The following is a 15,826-nucleotide window of genomic DNA, read 5'->3' as shown; positions in this document are numbered from 1 at the left end:
CCGCGGCAACCGTAATTGCACTTACATGTCCCATATGTCACTAGTCATCAACCCCTAAGCATTTTCTTTTCTTGTTTTTATATTATGGTTTATTGTCAAGTAGGTTTACATGTAACACCCAGTGCTCATCCCAACAAGTGCCCTCCTCCATGCCTATCACTCCCCTTCCCCTCTTCCTCCCTCCCCCCTCAGCCCTCAGTTTGTTCTCAGTATTTAAGAGTCTCTCATGGTTTGCCTCCCTCCCTCTCCCCAACTATTTTTTTCCCTTCTTCTCCCCTATGGTCCTCCGTTAAGTTCCTCCTAATCCACCTATACGTGCAAACATATGGTATCTGTCCTTCTCTGCCTGACTTATTTCGATCAGCATAACACCCTCTTGTTCCATTCATGTTGCTACACATGGCCACATTTCATTCTTTCTCATTGCCATGTAGTATTCCATTGTATAAATATACCACATCTTCTTGATCCATTTGTCAGTTGATGGACACTTAGGTTCTTTCCATGTTTTGGCTATTGTTGAGAGTGCTGCTATGAACATGTGCCCCTATGCATCAGCACTCCTGTACCCTTGGGTAAATTCCTAGCAGTGCTACTGCTGAGTCATAGGGGAGTTCTACTGTTAATTTTTTGAGGAACCTCCATACTGTTTTCCAGAGGGGTTGCACCAGCTTACATTCCCACCAGCAGTGTAGGAGGGTGCCCGTTTCTCCACATCCTCGCCAGCATCTAGAGTCTCCTGATGTGCTCATTTTAGCCACTCTGACTGGCGTGAGGTGGTATCTCAGTGTGGTCTTGATTTGCATTTCCCTGATGATGAAGGACGCTGAGCATCGTTTCAGCCCCTAAGCATTTTCTGCAGTAAATGTCTGTATGCGTCGTGACCGGTGTGATTACAAGAACGATTCAGGTGCCAGCGTCTGACCTGGTTAAGTGTGGTGCAGAATTTCTGGAAGTTACTGCAATTATGTTTTCCCCACTTGAGAAACATAGCTAGAGTGAATCTCCTGAGATTAAAGACTCTGACTTACCATGTTGTGACCATCACTTGAAAGTATTAAAGTAATATCTTGCAAGGAACAGGGGCTCTTACTCAGTGACTCAGTGTAGGAAATGCTGTCTCTGAGTTGTGTGTGCCTGTGTCTATTTCTAATATTACTGATATTTTTCAAAAATCCAAATGGGGAAAATCACTTATTTATGCCTTTTTCTCCCCAGGCCTATCAGAAAGGAGCAGTTCCTAAAAGCCGAATTCTTCCAGCTGGTGGCAGGGTGTTAACCTCAGAAGATGAATATAATTTGTTATCTGATCGGTTTTTCCCAGACCCTATCGGTGAGTTGCTTAGCATCCTTTCTCAAGGCAAAACTCCTAAACTTGCTTTGTTTAGCTAGACCTGTGGTTCTCAATGGCGGAAGGGGATTTCACTTGCCAGGGACGTTTGGCTGTGTCCGGAGACATTTTTGGTTGGATAGAAGGTAATGACACTGCTGAACATGCTACAATGCACAGGACAGCCCCTGACATTGAGTTATCTGTCATAAAATATGAATAGTTGCCGGGGCTGAGAAACTTAGGGCTAGCCACATGTTCTCTCTAGACAAAAGGAAGATGTCATTTCTCTAATTTGGGTAAACATGTTACCACTTCTGTTATTTTAAATCATATTCAGTGATACACAAGTCAGTCACCGTGTTTGTAGCACATGGAAAATGTACCATTCATTTGTCAGGCATCTTGAGACTTTGGGATATATGCCAGCTTTAATAGCAATACACAGGGCGGCAGAAATAATAGGTAGGGTCCAGTCTGTGAAATATACAATCCCACCCTTAAGCAAACAAGTCCAGATGCGTCCAGGAAGATTATTTTTACAATTTTAGGATGACAAGGCAGTAAAGTATCCTAAATTGAGAAAGTACTTTAAGCAAACGTTAGAGCCACTCATAGTTACTGTATAAAAAGAGCATTGCATTAATCAGCATATCTGTAAGTAATAGCTGATTGCTGCCATGGAAAGAACATTGAATGATAAATTTGGAGGCTGGATTTTTATCTAGTTCTGTGACACTTATCAAGTGCTTTCCCTAGCTGTTGCTGAACCTTTTTGGTTTCTGATTCTCCTACTCTAGGCCCTCTACCTTAAAAATCTAGAAGGATCTTTCCAGCTATACCATACTTTGATATTCATTTATTCCACTTTTTCCATGTAGAGAAAGTGATGGATAATATGTAGACCAAATAGCACGTTTCATAGAAATTCATGAACTGTGGAGAACAGTTCCATCTGGCTTTGTGTAAATCATGCCACACAGTAATTGCTTGATTTCTTGAAGAGAGACCTGGTTCTTATTAATGGGCATAATCATATCATTAGAATTTATGGAGAAAATTATAATTATTTTATCAATCGTTATTTTTGTGCAGAATGCTTAGCATAGTGTTTTTAATAGCACTATTATAGGATTATTAAATGGATCATAAACCTAGACTAACAAATTATTACTAAGTAATTCAAGCCACAACAACACTTTATGTGCTCTGTACATATTATTATATTTCCTTTCAGCATCTACTTGTATGTCATTGTGGCTCTGGAGCTACCACTAGAAATGGGCATACCAACTTGATGAGTCTTCAGAATCTCTCCAGTAGATCTTTCCAATGAAATCAGTCAGCATAGACAATACATTTATTGGTTTATTGGTGAAATCATATCAGAAGGAATGAAAAGGAATAAAAAATACAAGGCCTATGTGACTAATGCCGTTTGGCCCAAAGCTTCAGATTTCGGTATTTCAGTGACTTTTTTATTGTATGGTGTGGCTGTCTGGGTTTTAAAAATAGAATATTCTACAGTAGATCATTTGTGATATCTTTGTAACTCAACTCAGAAAAAATGCAGACTAATGACATCTGGAAAATTGTTGTACATTGTTAAATGAGAGATAACTGGAGGCTGAGAGGGGTGCATTTTAAGGGGCTTGCTGAAGCTTTTAAATGCAAAGGGTCAGTGTTGCTTTTGAGTTATTTGTACAAAACTGTGACATCTTGGAAAGAGTGAGAGGAAGGTGTCACAAAACCATGTTAATCAGGAAGACTCACTGTGTGATACCAATTCAACTGGAAAGAATAAAGGCACAATCAAGATGAGAAGCATTAACCTCACTTGGGAAAAACACTAGAGGTTATGAATGAATATGTCTTCTTTATACACTATTCTACCAAGATGATGTATCAATAATGCCTTCATATTTGGCTACAGTGATTCACTTATTGACATTTTTTTAGTTAGAATCTCATTTGCTGCACACAACCAAAGGCTGAAACACAGAAGGCTTTATTATTTTGCTAAAAATATTTTGGGTATTACAAGTCTAGGGCTGGTATGACAGTTCCATAAATGTCAGGGTCCTTTCTAGCTCTTTCTCCATTTGTGTTTAGGTCCTTACCCTTATTGGCATAGTCTGAGGGGGCTGCTGGAGCAGCAGCCAGGGGTTTTCTCATTCCAGACAGCAGGAAGGAGAAAAGAGGAGGAGGTGGGGACATTCCCTGTCTTCAGGGCCACTTCCAGGAGGTTTCACCACCTCTTCAGTTTATATTCCATTGACCAGAACATAGTGGCTGGGGCAAAGGAAGCTGGAAATGTCGTCTTTATCTTAAGGTGTCACCTGCTCAACTGAAAATTAGGGATTTTATGACTAAGAAAGAAGGGGAAAATAGATCATGTGTTACCACTAGAGGTCTGTGCTACCGAATTTCATCATTCATTCGTTTGTTCATTCATACATTGATTCATTCTTATATTATGTGCCAGGTAGTTTGCGAGGTACTGGTGGGCCAAAGTTTGTGCTTCTAGTGCATTCTACTTTGTTACCTTCAGCTTTCAAGACATTGAAACAGAGTCCTCATATATGCCCCAGGAAGTCTATTTTTTTATTTATCCAGTCTTAATTTATTAATTTGCCAGTAGCAAGACTCTGTTTTGGAGTGGCTTTGAGTCATTGTTGGGTACACCCAGTACTTTCAGTGGCCTCTTAGAGGGTCCTTTTTTCCTTTCCTTCCCTAAGATTGGTGCCTATTTTATGTAGGCAGANGAATCTGAATAGTAGCATGGTTTAACCTGAGTTTTTTGGAATTGTTTTTGAGGTAAGTGGTGAAAGTCTATTGTTTAAAGCTTTTAAACTTTCCTAGGATAGCACAATACGTTTACTCAGCAAACTGTACTTGAACATCTAGTAGGTTCCATGGCTGTGCTAAGGATCGAGCGTACAAAGATAACGTAAGAGGTGGCTTCCATCCTCCGGGAGCCCCAGGGCAGTGGTACTGCTTCCTGGGGAGGGGAACCGTGTGAGGCCCAGGGGGGAGCTCATCTCATTCTGTGCCCTCCCCCTGAGTGTGAGTGCCAGGCATGAAAACAGATCTCTGCAATATTTAGGGAGAATAACATCAGGAGCACCCAACTCTGTCTCTGGTGGCACGGGGCAGGGGTCGCCAACAAAGGCACCCCAAGGAATAACTTTTGAACGGATGTTTGAAGGATGCGTGAGGATTTTCTAGGTGAAAGAATTTTCTAGATAGAAATGAAAGGAGAAAAGTAATAGGAACTGTTACCTACGATATCATGGAATGGATGACCACGCCAAAGGAGAGCAGAGACCAGCGGGAGTGCAGTGAAGCCAGGACAGAACAGGGCAAACACCAGCACTTCACACGGGGCTAGAGAGAAGGGGCAGAGGAACCGGTAAAGCCGGCCAAGAAGAAACAAATTTTTAAAAAGCATGAAGGACACCCAGAGAGAGGTGATGCTACAAGTCAAGGGGAGAGAAGACAAAGCTTTCCAAAGAAGGGGTAGTTAGCAGCAACAGGTGTTTCAGATTAGGTTAAAAGCCTTATGTAATGGGGGTGCCTGGGTGGCTCAGTCAGTTAAGCGTCCATCTCTTGATTTCGGCTCAGGTCATGATCTCATGGCTGTGAGATCTGTTCCCTGCCCACATAAATGGGCACCAAGCTGCACTGAGCATGGAGCCTGCTTAAGATTCTCTCCTTCCCTCCCCCTTTGCCTTTACCATGCTCACACGTGCACACATGCTCTCTCTCTCAAAAATTAAAAAAAAATATTTTTAATTTAAAAGAAGGCTTAGGTAATGAAGAAGAAGCCACAGGTTGGCCATTAGGATGAAGTCAGCAATGGGGTTTCAGGACTGGCGGGGCAGGAACCAGACTGAGGTGAGAAGAGGGTCGCTGCACAAAGAAGCAGATGTTGATCTGGCAGCGTCAGGGAGGGGCGGGACAGCGCAGGGCGGAGAGCGGGCATGGGGACCGGAGGGGGAGCAGGTGGACAGGTTAGCCTGCGGAGGGCCAGGGGGACGGAGGGGGAGCAGGTGGACAGGTTAGCCTGCGGAGGGCCAGGGGGACGGAGGGGGAGCAGGTGGACAGGTTAGCCTGCGGAGGGCCAGGGGGACGCGCAGACTCTGCGGAGCATTGCTAGGAGGAAGTTGAGAAAGAGGGTGTCTGGTGGCCCTGGCTGCCTTTGTCAGGTAGCAGGTGAGGCCACCTGCTGGAGTGAGACAGGTAGAGCTGGTGGCTGGAGTGAGAGGAGCCTGAACTGTCATTTTCCACCCTCCTGTGAAGACCTCTGCTTCGTGTTTCTGTTCCATGGCCTGCCCCAAAGAGTTTCCCTCACAGGCCGACATAAGTATTTTAAAGTTTATGTATTTAATGTGAAAGAGAGAGAGAGAACACAAGATGGGGAGGCACAGAGAGGGGAGAGAGAGAATCCCCAGTAAGCCCTGTGCTGCCAGCTGCGGAACCCAACGCAGGGCTGGAACCCACAAACCATGAGATCATGACCTGAGCCGAAACCAAGAGTCAGACCAAGACTGAGCCACCCAGGTGCCTCCTGAAGTAAGGGTTTTAAATAGAAGACGACACGTTTTAAAATGTCTTTGTGTTTTCGCGGGGCGCCTGGGTGGCTTAGTCGGTTAAGTGTCCGACTTTCGCTTAGGTCATGATCTCGCGGTTCGTGTGTTCGAGCCCCGCGTCGGGCTCTGTGCTGACTGCCGGCTCAGAGCCTGGAGCCGGTTTCAATCTGTGAGTCCCTCTGTCTCTGACCCTCCCCTGCTCATGCTGTCTCTCTCTCTCCTAGAAATAAGTAAAATATTAAAAAAATTTAAAAAAAAAATGTCTTTGTGTTTTCAATATTTCTTTAGCATGCAGTGAGAAGGAGCACGCTCAGCCCTTTGTGGTCATGCCCAAGGAGTTCCCGGTGTACCTGTGGCAGCCGTTCCTCAGACACGGCTACTTCTGCTTCCACGAGGCCGCCGAGCAGAAGAAGTTCAGTGCTCTCCTGAACGACTGCATCAGGCATCTCAACCACGGTAGGACAGTAGTACGTGGCTGCTCAGGGGGCCTGCTCGGTCGCCTGTTAGACCAGTTTCTAGAAAGAGCCGCAGATAGTGCTGGCCCCTGGAAGGAGGGGAAGTCAACGTGAGGCAGGAGTTTGGCGCCCAGGAGCGCCCGCCACTTTGCTGGTTCTGGAGTCAGGCCTGGGAAGCCTCCGTGAAACAGAATGCGGGGCACGTGTGAGCCGTACTTCTCCATATAATTTTGTGCATAATTCATCCTCTTCCTTTCTCGTGATGTTCCTTGCTGAAGTGACAGCAAGGATGTGCCAGCTGTCCCTGGCAAAGTTAGTCCTTATGACACTCCTTGTTTTTTCTTCCCCTTATATCTGAGTGACTTGCTCAAAACTTTACGGTACACAGAACCACTTGGAGAACATATTGAACACAGATTTGGGGGCCCCACCCACAGATACTCCAATTCACCGGATCTGTGTGGAGCCCTGATTTTGTTTTACTAACAAACTGCCACGTGATGCTGATGGTGCCGGCCCCGGGCCACACCTGGAGTAGTGTTGCTTCACTTTGCTCTAGGCATGGATTTAATTAGTATCACGTCTATCATGAGAAAAGACTTTTCGTGGCACTCTGGGATGTTTTTGATGAATTGATGTGAATGCTGGGTTTTCTGGACTCCACCAAGTCTTCGGTTACAGATAATTAAGCTCTTTGTTCTTTGGCCGCTGGGAAGGCAGTTAGTCAAATACCATGGAGGATGTACTCTGTGCCAGCCTCGATAGGTATTAGGATCAGAGTCATGGACTGGGCAGGGTTCCTCTCTCTGGGTCTGTATTCAAACAGAGAAGGACCATAGGAGCACAAATTCACAAGGTAACTCAATAATGTGTTGCAGAGTAATGGGGCATTACTCCATAGTGAAGAACGGAGTTCAATACTTGAGGCTTGTCAGAGGAGGTCTCTTTGAGCAGGTGACATTTGAATTGAGTCACCTTATCCATCAGTGCCTTTATTTCCTAATAAGGCTAATACCATTGTATATTTTCTTTAGAGTTCTGAGGTTTCCCTGAGAATGTCAGTCCCCAAGAGCAAAAGTCTCTAGCGACATGTGTCAGTCTGTTCTTGATTTTAGCTTATGTATTGATAGGAAGCCATGGGAAAAAATAATGTCACTCTATTTTGCTATAGCAACTCTGAGTAACATTGGCCACAATATTGGCTCATACCTGGTTAGGGACTTTATAAAAACGATACCCTTATTAATAACTTGCCTTGTGGTTTTGATGTTTTAGAGACAAAGAATTGCCTGGCAATGCCCGTTCCATCTAGCTCATTTTTCAATACACTTACACCTCTGTGTGCAGGGCCTCGGTCTAGTATGAACATGCCGTTGGCACTAACCATGAGAACCATGAAGTTTCACGAAGCAGAGAATGTTCTCTGCCTCGCCAGATGGGACTTGCTTCATTCCCCCTTCCATGTACATAATAGGAAATTCCCTGGGGAGTTTTTGGATATGATCTAGCCTGCATTCAGCTTCCATTTATGGAAGATTTCAGTCAATTCAAAACCTAACTCTGCTCTCCAGTGTTATCAAAGGCACTGAGATAATGAGGTCTAGTCACTTGCTCTCATTTTATGTCGCATTCCTCTGTCCAGAAACAACTTTCCCTCACTGCAGCTCTGTGCAGACTGGCTGTGGGGTGGTGGAACTTCCAGTAGCTCCAGGCTGGGCCAGAGACCATCAGAGCATTGTTAGGAACAGCCTTGACCGCCATGGGCCAGTGAGCTCCCGGGTCTTTCCCTTCTCACTTGTCTTTCCGTGTTTTTGACCACACAATGTACCCCCCCCATCTTTACTGACTCACTTTTGTTGTTTCCACCTCTACCTGTTATTCACTATATGATCTTGAGTAAACCCGTAAGAGGTTCACGAACAGTGGACCATTATTTTTTTCCATAATTACCGGAAGAGTGTCGAAATAGATGTAAAACTAGGGCTATGGTGGGGGCCAGAAACCCTGAGGGGGCTGCAGGGAGGCTGCTGATTTCCACTCTCAGGCAATTAGAGTAGGGCTGTCAGCCTGCTTTCTCTGTTCCACTGTCTGTCAGTCCACAACACGCCTCTGTTGAGAACTAGGTCTGAGACATTCTAGCAGCTGATGCTGGGCCATCATTGATTTTGTCCACTCACAAGTCCTCAGGGACCTTTTATCCTTTCCTTTCCTTTTTTTCAAAAACGTTTATGTATTTATTTTGAGAGAGAGGAAGGGGGCCAGGGGCAAAGAGAGAAGAAGAGAAAGAGCATCGCAAGCGAGCTCCCAACGCCATTAGTGTGGAGCCCGACACGGGTCTCAAACTCACAAACCATGAGATCGTGACCTGAGCTGAAACCAAGAGTTGGACACTCAACCAACTGAGCCACCCAGGTGCCTCTCTTTTTTCCTTTTCATTTTTATTGAAATATAAATTGACATAACATGGTATTAGTCCAATACAATATTTGCATGTATGTATTGTACAATGATCACCACAGTATGTTAATACCCATCGCCTCACAGAATTACAGTTCTTTTTCTTGTGATGAGAACTTTCAAGATCTACTCTCTTAGTGACTTTCAAATATATGCTGCAGTATTGTTAACTATAGTCATGACATTGTACATTACATCCCAGAATTTATTTATGTTATAACTGGAAGTTTATACCTTTGATTGACCACCTTTGCCCATTTCCCCCCCCCCCCCCCCCGCCCCGTTTCTGGCAGCCACCAATATAACACCTGTTTCTATGACTTGGATTTTTGGGGGGGGGTTTTAGATTCCAAATGTAAGTGAGATCATACAGTGTTTGTCTTTCTCTGTTTAACACATTTCACGGAGTATAATACCCTCAGGAAATCTTTGAGGGAAGATCATTTCATTACCTTTGTGGTAAGTTCCACCAAAGATGTCTGCCCCTAGGGCTTCCTAGGACACTTCCCTTGGTGCTCCAATCCCACACAACCCAGCCCACTTGCCCCAGGAATTTGGGGTTCACATTGGTCCAGGGATCCTTGTCCATTCATCCTGAATCGAGAACCACTTCTCCTCCTTCTCCTTATGCGGTGGGTGTGTTTCCTATTTCATCTCAGCAAAGGGCCTGATTTGTCTCGAAAATTTGCTCTCGACACCCAGTTCTTGGACAATAAAGCTATGTCCTAGAGTAGGTTGGGGCAAGCAGAGGGCTCTCTGCTCCTTCTTCCTTCAAGAGAGGGAGCTGCTTCTGGGCTCCTCAAAGATTATTTACACTCCTCAGGTACATAAAGGTGTGTGTGTGTGTGTTGTTTTGTTTTGTTTTGTTTTGTTTTTGGCACCTCTTCGTTGAGCATGCATAAAAAAATTCCACAAGATTATTCTTTAGCAGAACATCCCTCCTTCCAACACACTGCCCTAAATATCAAACCATTGCATAATATGTGCCTAGGGCAACTTCTGTCCTCTGTCCTTTAAGGAATCACACTGCAATCCCTTGTCCCCAGTGAGGGAAGGTCTGGGTTCTAAATGTCCCCTGCCATAAAATGAGACTTATATAAAGGTATCCTAACACAGTCCTTTGTCCAAAATCCAGTCCTCTTCTTCCAAACTTTAGTTTGAAAACTCTGGTCACTGTAGTTACAGGGATACAGTTAAAACTCTTTTAACAAGTATAGAGCTGTACGTATACAATATGGAATAATGATCATTATCAGCGCAAGTCTGTCTTTTCAGCTCAGGATAATGATGGCTGGGCATAGGAATTTGCAGGATGGGGAGAAGGTGTTTCTGGCAGGAGGAATCGGATGTGTGTGAGGGGTGGGGGTCAGGAAGAGAGTCAGAGCATGGATCATTAGAGAAAGGGGAAGAATTTTGTGTGGCTGGTGCTTAGAGAGGAGAGAGGATCCACGTGGGGATGGAAGGTGAGCAGGAGCCAGGCTATAAAAAAGGCTTTGCAATGGATATTAAAGGATTTGCACTTTATTCTAACAGCTAAAGGAAACTATTAAAGGGTTTCAAGCAGATAAGTGACTCAGTTATATATTCATTTTGGAAAGGTCACACTGGCTGCCATGTGGGCAGAGGATGGAGAATAGCAGGCTGGGATGCCAGGAGGCCACTTAGGAAGCCTAGGCAGGCAACGGATGGGGGTAGCCTGCAGCAGACAGCTGATAATGGAGATAGCGAGAGGCGGCTGGATAAGAGAGAGATCCAGGAAGCGGAATGAACAGAGCTTGAGGTTAGATAGTGTGGAGAGTGAGGCAGTGGGAGGAGTCCCAGCTGCCGCCGTTCTCGGAGACTGGAGCCTTGTTTGGGGAGGAGCAGGTTCCAAGGGAAGGAGGTAATGTGGTCAGTGTCATAGATGTTGAGTTGGAGAAGTTCATGAGCAGCCAGGTGAGGAAGTCTCCTAGACAGACACGTGGGCAGGGCTGGAGACAGGAGGCGATCTGGGGAAATCAAAAGCCTTAGTGCCATCATTGAAGCTGTGGCTGGCTTTGTAGCAAGGCTGTAGTTCGCCAGCCCCTCGAAGGGAGACTGGCTTTCTATCTATGTATCCCCATCCGCAGCAGCTGTCCAAGGGTCTAGTGCCTGGTAAAGGCTCTGTAAATATCTCAATCCTCCATCCTTTGGGAGTTCAAATATGCTCATGTGTGAAAAAGCATGGACCATGTGTGTTGGTGCAGCTTAAAGATGTTTGTATGTAAAATCTGTAAACATTAAGTAAAATGAGTCGGTGCTTTTATGCACTCACTATGTGGATCTATGATTTTACTATTGAACCTGTAGGCAGCATACTCATCAGGAATATAACACCTTTGTGAAATTCAGTGACTCACTTAGGCTCTCTGACTCACCCCCTTCATACAGATACCTACTTAATTGCCAGTGTCTGTTCTATATTTTATTTCAAGTTCACTGCTACCAACCTGCTTTGGGACTCGTATAAAAAACATTCCCAGAGGCTTTCGGTTGATCTTATTTTTTCCAATTACCGCCACTTCCTCTACAGGTAACAGTCAGATAAATCACCTGGAAGCACAATTTTGATTAAAATCCTTCAATGGGCACTGCCATTGTCACAAAGATGGAACATTTCATTCCGAGACGACTGGCTGGGTCTGATTTACTGTATTCTCAGGCATAAGCCACCTCTCTCTCAATCTTGCCGCTTTACTCCTCCCGCCTTCTTTGAATTGGAGTGTCACTTGGAAACTTTTGGCTTTGCATACACCTCAAATGCTCACGCCTCCTTCCTCCTTCTTCCTTGCTCCTTTGAGAACAAGCTTCAGTCTGACCCCTGCCATGAAGACCCCAAGGTTAACTTCTCTAGCACCTGTTCTATGTCCCACTAATTGGAAGCTCTATAGTTTGCCTCCCATTGTTCATTTTCACATCTCTGTGTCCTATTTCTCTTCCTGTTTCAAGTCCCTGAAGGGAAATCGTGTGTCACCCTTGTTTGTATCCCCCTGCAGTGCTCAGACAAGTCTCTTGTGTTTCATAAAATGGCTCAAGGACATTAACGAATTAATAACTTACTGCTAAAATAAAGCCTATTTCAGAATTGAAGTACAATTTTAGAGATGGTAATTGTAAATGTGGCTTGGCCTATTTCAAAAACACACTGGCATGAGTAAGTGAAGGAATTCGTCAATACAAAACCTAAAGGGACTGAGGAACAAAAGAGTTCGATGCGAGAAGGCCACCATAGCTGGATGAATGGTGATGCTGGAAAGGAGGGGCATCGCTGGCAAAGTTTTGTTCGACGGTACTGTGCTAGCTTGAAGCACAGCCAGGATTGCCACTTACCAGATGCTGGTGTCCTCATCATCTTGAACACTAAGGAAGAGGGGACAGTAAAATATCTGGGAAGCAGAAGGGGACATGGGTTGAAAAGATAATATAAAAGAAGAGCCCAAAGGATTTTGGAGAAAAGAACAGAATCATGTAAGGATGGCCTGCAAACCTCTGTTTCAAATTAGACTGTTGAATCACTTATGACAATTGTGACATCCCAGGGTGCCTGTAATGGAGTGAGTCAGGCTGAATGTGAGGCTGTCACAGTGATTAAACTTTGGAATTGGTTGCTGTCAGGATTGACTGCTTTGAGCTCTTTTCCCAGAAATCCCATGTCAAATCAAACGCCTGTATTAGATTTGGTTTTGACACTTGCACATTTTCGGTGTTCAATAAAAGCTGCTGAATTAAACTGAATTTTAAAACAGAAAAGGATCTTATGATTGAAGTAGATAGAGCAAACCCGTTTTGGTGTGTTTATTTGAACATGACGTTTCATGCTCTCCAGTGCTCACCAGTGGACCTCTCTGTTTTCACTAACTTCTCTTTGGAGCAGTAGCTCCTCAGCCTGTTATCACCTGTGAAACAAGTTCATTACTTGAGGGACTAAGTGTCTCATGTGGGCATCAATCAGTTTTAAGTGAAACTATACAATGCATTTTATGTTGTTATATATGAAAACATACTTGGGAATTTGTGGCACATACTCATATTTACAGACACCCCTATCTATGAGTCAGAAAATTCTAACTATGGGCGGGCTCTTCTGGACACTTTCTTACAAATAAATGTTTGAGTGGACATACATGAGTACAATTTTAATAAACATCTCATTGCATACTCTTACTTATAAAAATTGTCCTGCAGTGTACTTTTATTGCAATGCATAGAAACCTATATGCACCATAAAGGAAAATGCTTGCTAAGTTACTGTTTAATAAGTAACTAAATATCAGTTTCCAGTTTTCATGGGACTGTCCCAAAGAAAATTCTTCACAAAGACTCTCCCTGCTTGGAGATGATCTTCTCTCCTTGGTTTTAGCCTGTGCTCTAACTCACACAGTTAATGCTCTACAAATTACAGGTATTTCTCTTTGTCCCTTTGTGAATATGCCATTTTCTCTAAAGGAGTTATTACTTCCCTCTTTCTGACTCTTGCTTATTGTTTATACAATAAACAATTGTATAATTGTTTGACTTTGGAAGGGACCTTAGTAGTCACCTATTCCAACCCCTCAGGGTTCATTTATGGTAAGGCTCAAATAGTGACTCACTTGCCCAAGGTCACAGGCGCTTAGTGGTAGAGGACTGGTTATTCTGACATCTAGTCCTTGACATCTATTGTCTTTTTGGCACTACTTTTTAGAAGACTCCTTCAACTCTTGGTCACTTAAAACACAAAACTATTAAATCAGACTACTTTCGTGATACATTTGCATGATCCAAATCTAGGTTACGTCTGGTTTCTTGATAAGTAGTTCTATCCGAATTTAACTTGGTATATTGTCCACATGCTAAGCATAACTGTATCTTTTAGTTTAGATATGCTCTAAAGGTAAAATATTTGGTAATGTAGCTTGTTTACTGGTTAAGTTTTGTGTATGGCAAAATGCAAACTATATATGGTTTTATGCAATTTAAATAAAAACTGGTTTGTAAAGGAAGATTATGCTGCTTATAAGGCCATGAGTTGGAATAGTCTAAAAATAATACATCTAAAATAAGCCAGACAGAGAAAGACAAATACCTCATGGTATCACTTATATGTGGAATCTGAAAAAAAAAAAAAAGTTGAACTCACAGAAACAGAGTAGAAAAGTGGTTGCCAGGACTCTAGGGTAGGGGAGATAGGGAGAGGTTAGTAAGAGGGTACCAACTTTTAGCTGTAAGATGAATAAGGTCTAAGGATCTAACGTAAAACATGATGACTATAGTTGATGGTGCTGTTTTGTATAATTGAAATTTGCTAAAAAAAAAAAAAAAAGTAGAATTTTAAATGTTCTAACCTCCCCCCTTCCAAAGATAAATACATGAAGTGATAGACACGTTAATTAACTAGATGGGGGAATCTTTCCGTTACTACATATATATGTATATGTAGTATATATATACATTTATGTACAAGATGTACATTTTAGATATCTTATAATTTTATGTTAATTTCGCACCTGAATAAGGCTAAAGTAAAAAGCCAAAATGATAGATCTAAATGCGTTTCATTCATGTTATTTATCCTTATGGGTACACTTAAATTACTGAAATCTTTCAAGACAGTCTAAGAATTGATGCTGTAAGAATAGGTCTCCATCAGAGACTAGAATCAATAGAAGTGTTTTCTCGCAGACATTTAGCATTTATCAGTACCAGTACCTACTGTATATAGTCTTCCATTTATCTGTTGCCTAAAGCTAGGTTGCCATGGAACTGCTGCTGGATACTTCTTTTGGGCTGTCCAGAGCATGTTATCACTTCAGTGAAACCACTGATTCTTGCTGTTCACAACCCTTTTCCTACTCCTTTTATTTTTTTAAAGTTTATTTATTTATTTGAGAGAGACAGAGACAGCACAAGTCGGGGAGGGGCAGAGAGAAAGCAAGAGAGGAAGAATCCTAAACAAGCTCTGCACTGTCAGCTCAGAGCCTGATGCAGGGCTTGAACCCATGAAGCTGTGAGATCATGACCTGAGCAGAAGCCAAGAGCCGGCGCTCAACTGACTGTGCCACCCAGGCGCCCTCCCTACCTTCCTACTTCTAATGAACCAATTAGTTATTTTGGTATGACGATCTAAAAGTTGTGTTGTGGTGGTAGTTAAGGGTGACAAGTTGGAGCAATAATAAAAAAAAGATTAAATAAGCAGAGAGTTGAAATTAATTCAAGCAAAGTTATTTGTCTGTGTTATTTGGACTGGGTACATTCCAAAATAACTGAACAGTTTTTGACGTTATTATGACTGATTTTGGCAAAGCTTGACTAACTTTCAAGGGTTTTTGTGTTTGTTTTTTTTAACTTTTGGGTGGAATATGGTAAGATGGAAATGATACAGAAAATGAGATGGCTGTTTTAATATGTGGCTGTGTAATCAACATTGTGAAAAATTCCATTTGGCATATGTTCCTAGATTTCTTTTTAAAATCAACAGGCTTGTTGAAGGAGAGCTTGGAGAAAAGTCTCACCTAGTGCCATGGGAAGGGGAGCCACTGTCCTCCTTTCCATTCTGTGAACAAATTTGGAGCATGTAACATGGAAGAGAACCATGCTGGGAGCTGTCTGTTGTTCGTTCTATTAGTTGTTTGGAGGTTGTTTTGTTTGTTTGNAGGGGCAGAAAGCAAGGGAGACACAGAATCTGAAGCAGGTTCCAGGCTCTGAGCTGTCATCACAGAGCCCAAATTGGGGGCTTGAACTCTCGGACTGTGAGATCATGACCTGACCAGAAATCAGACGCCCAACTGACAGCCACCTAGGCGCCCCTGGAGGGTTTTTTTGCTTTTTTATTTGTTTGTTTGTTTGTTTTTTAATTAAACATTGACTAGTTGTAAAGGAATGCTTACTAAGTATGCAGAAGCTTTAAAGAGTATTACTATCACCTGTGTTATTTCTCATGTGCCCTTTCCTCATCCTATTACCTTCTTTTCCCTTTGAGAGAGCACCATCCCAGG

The 15,826-nt window shown here is 43.1% G+C and overlaps 1 protein-coding gene across 1 annotated transcript in view; it reads left to right on the top strand.

Annotated features, from left to right (window-relative positions):
- NIBAN1 (niban apoptosis regulator 1) overlaps positions 1 to 15,826 on the top strand; it is a 97,717-nt gene that overhangs the window by 16,813 nt on the left and 65,078 nt on the right. The window contains exons 4-5 of the mRNA XM_077763363.1: positions 1,219 to 1,333; positions 6,211 to 6,378. Coding sequence (XP_077619489.1) covers positions 1,219 to 1,333; positions 6,211 to 6,378 — 283 coding nt within the window. The remainder of the gene's footprint in view (positions 1 to 1,218; positions 1,334 to 6,210; positions 6,379 to 15,826) is intronic.

This window comes from Crocuta crocuta, unplaced genomic scaffold (assembly GCF_008692635.1).
Source record: "Crocuta crocuta isolate KB4526 unplaced genomic scaffold, BGI_CrCroc_1.0 scaffold3, whole genome shotgun sequence".
Taxonomy (NCBI): Eukaryota; Metazoa; Chordata; class Mammalia; order Carnivora; family Hyaenidae; genus Crocuta; species Crocuta crocuta.
The sequence above is the reverse complement of the archived record's forward strand: the minus strand, read 5'-3'. Positions and strand labels throughout refer to the sequence as shown.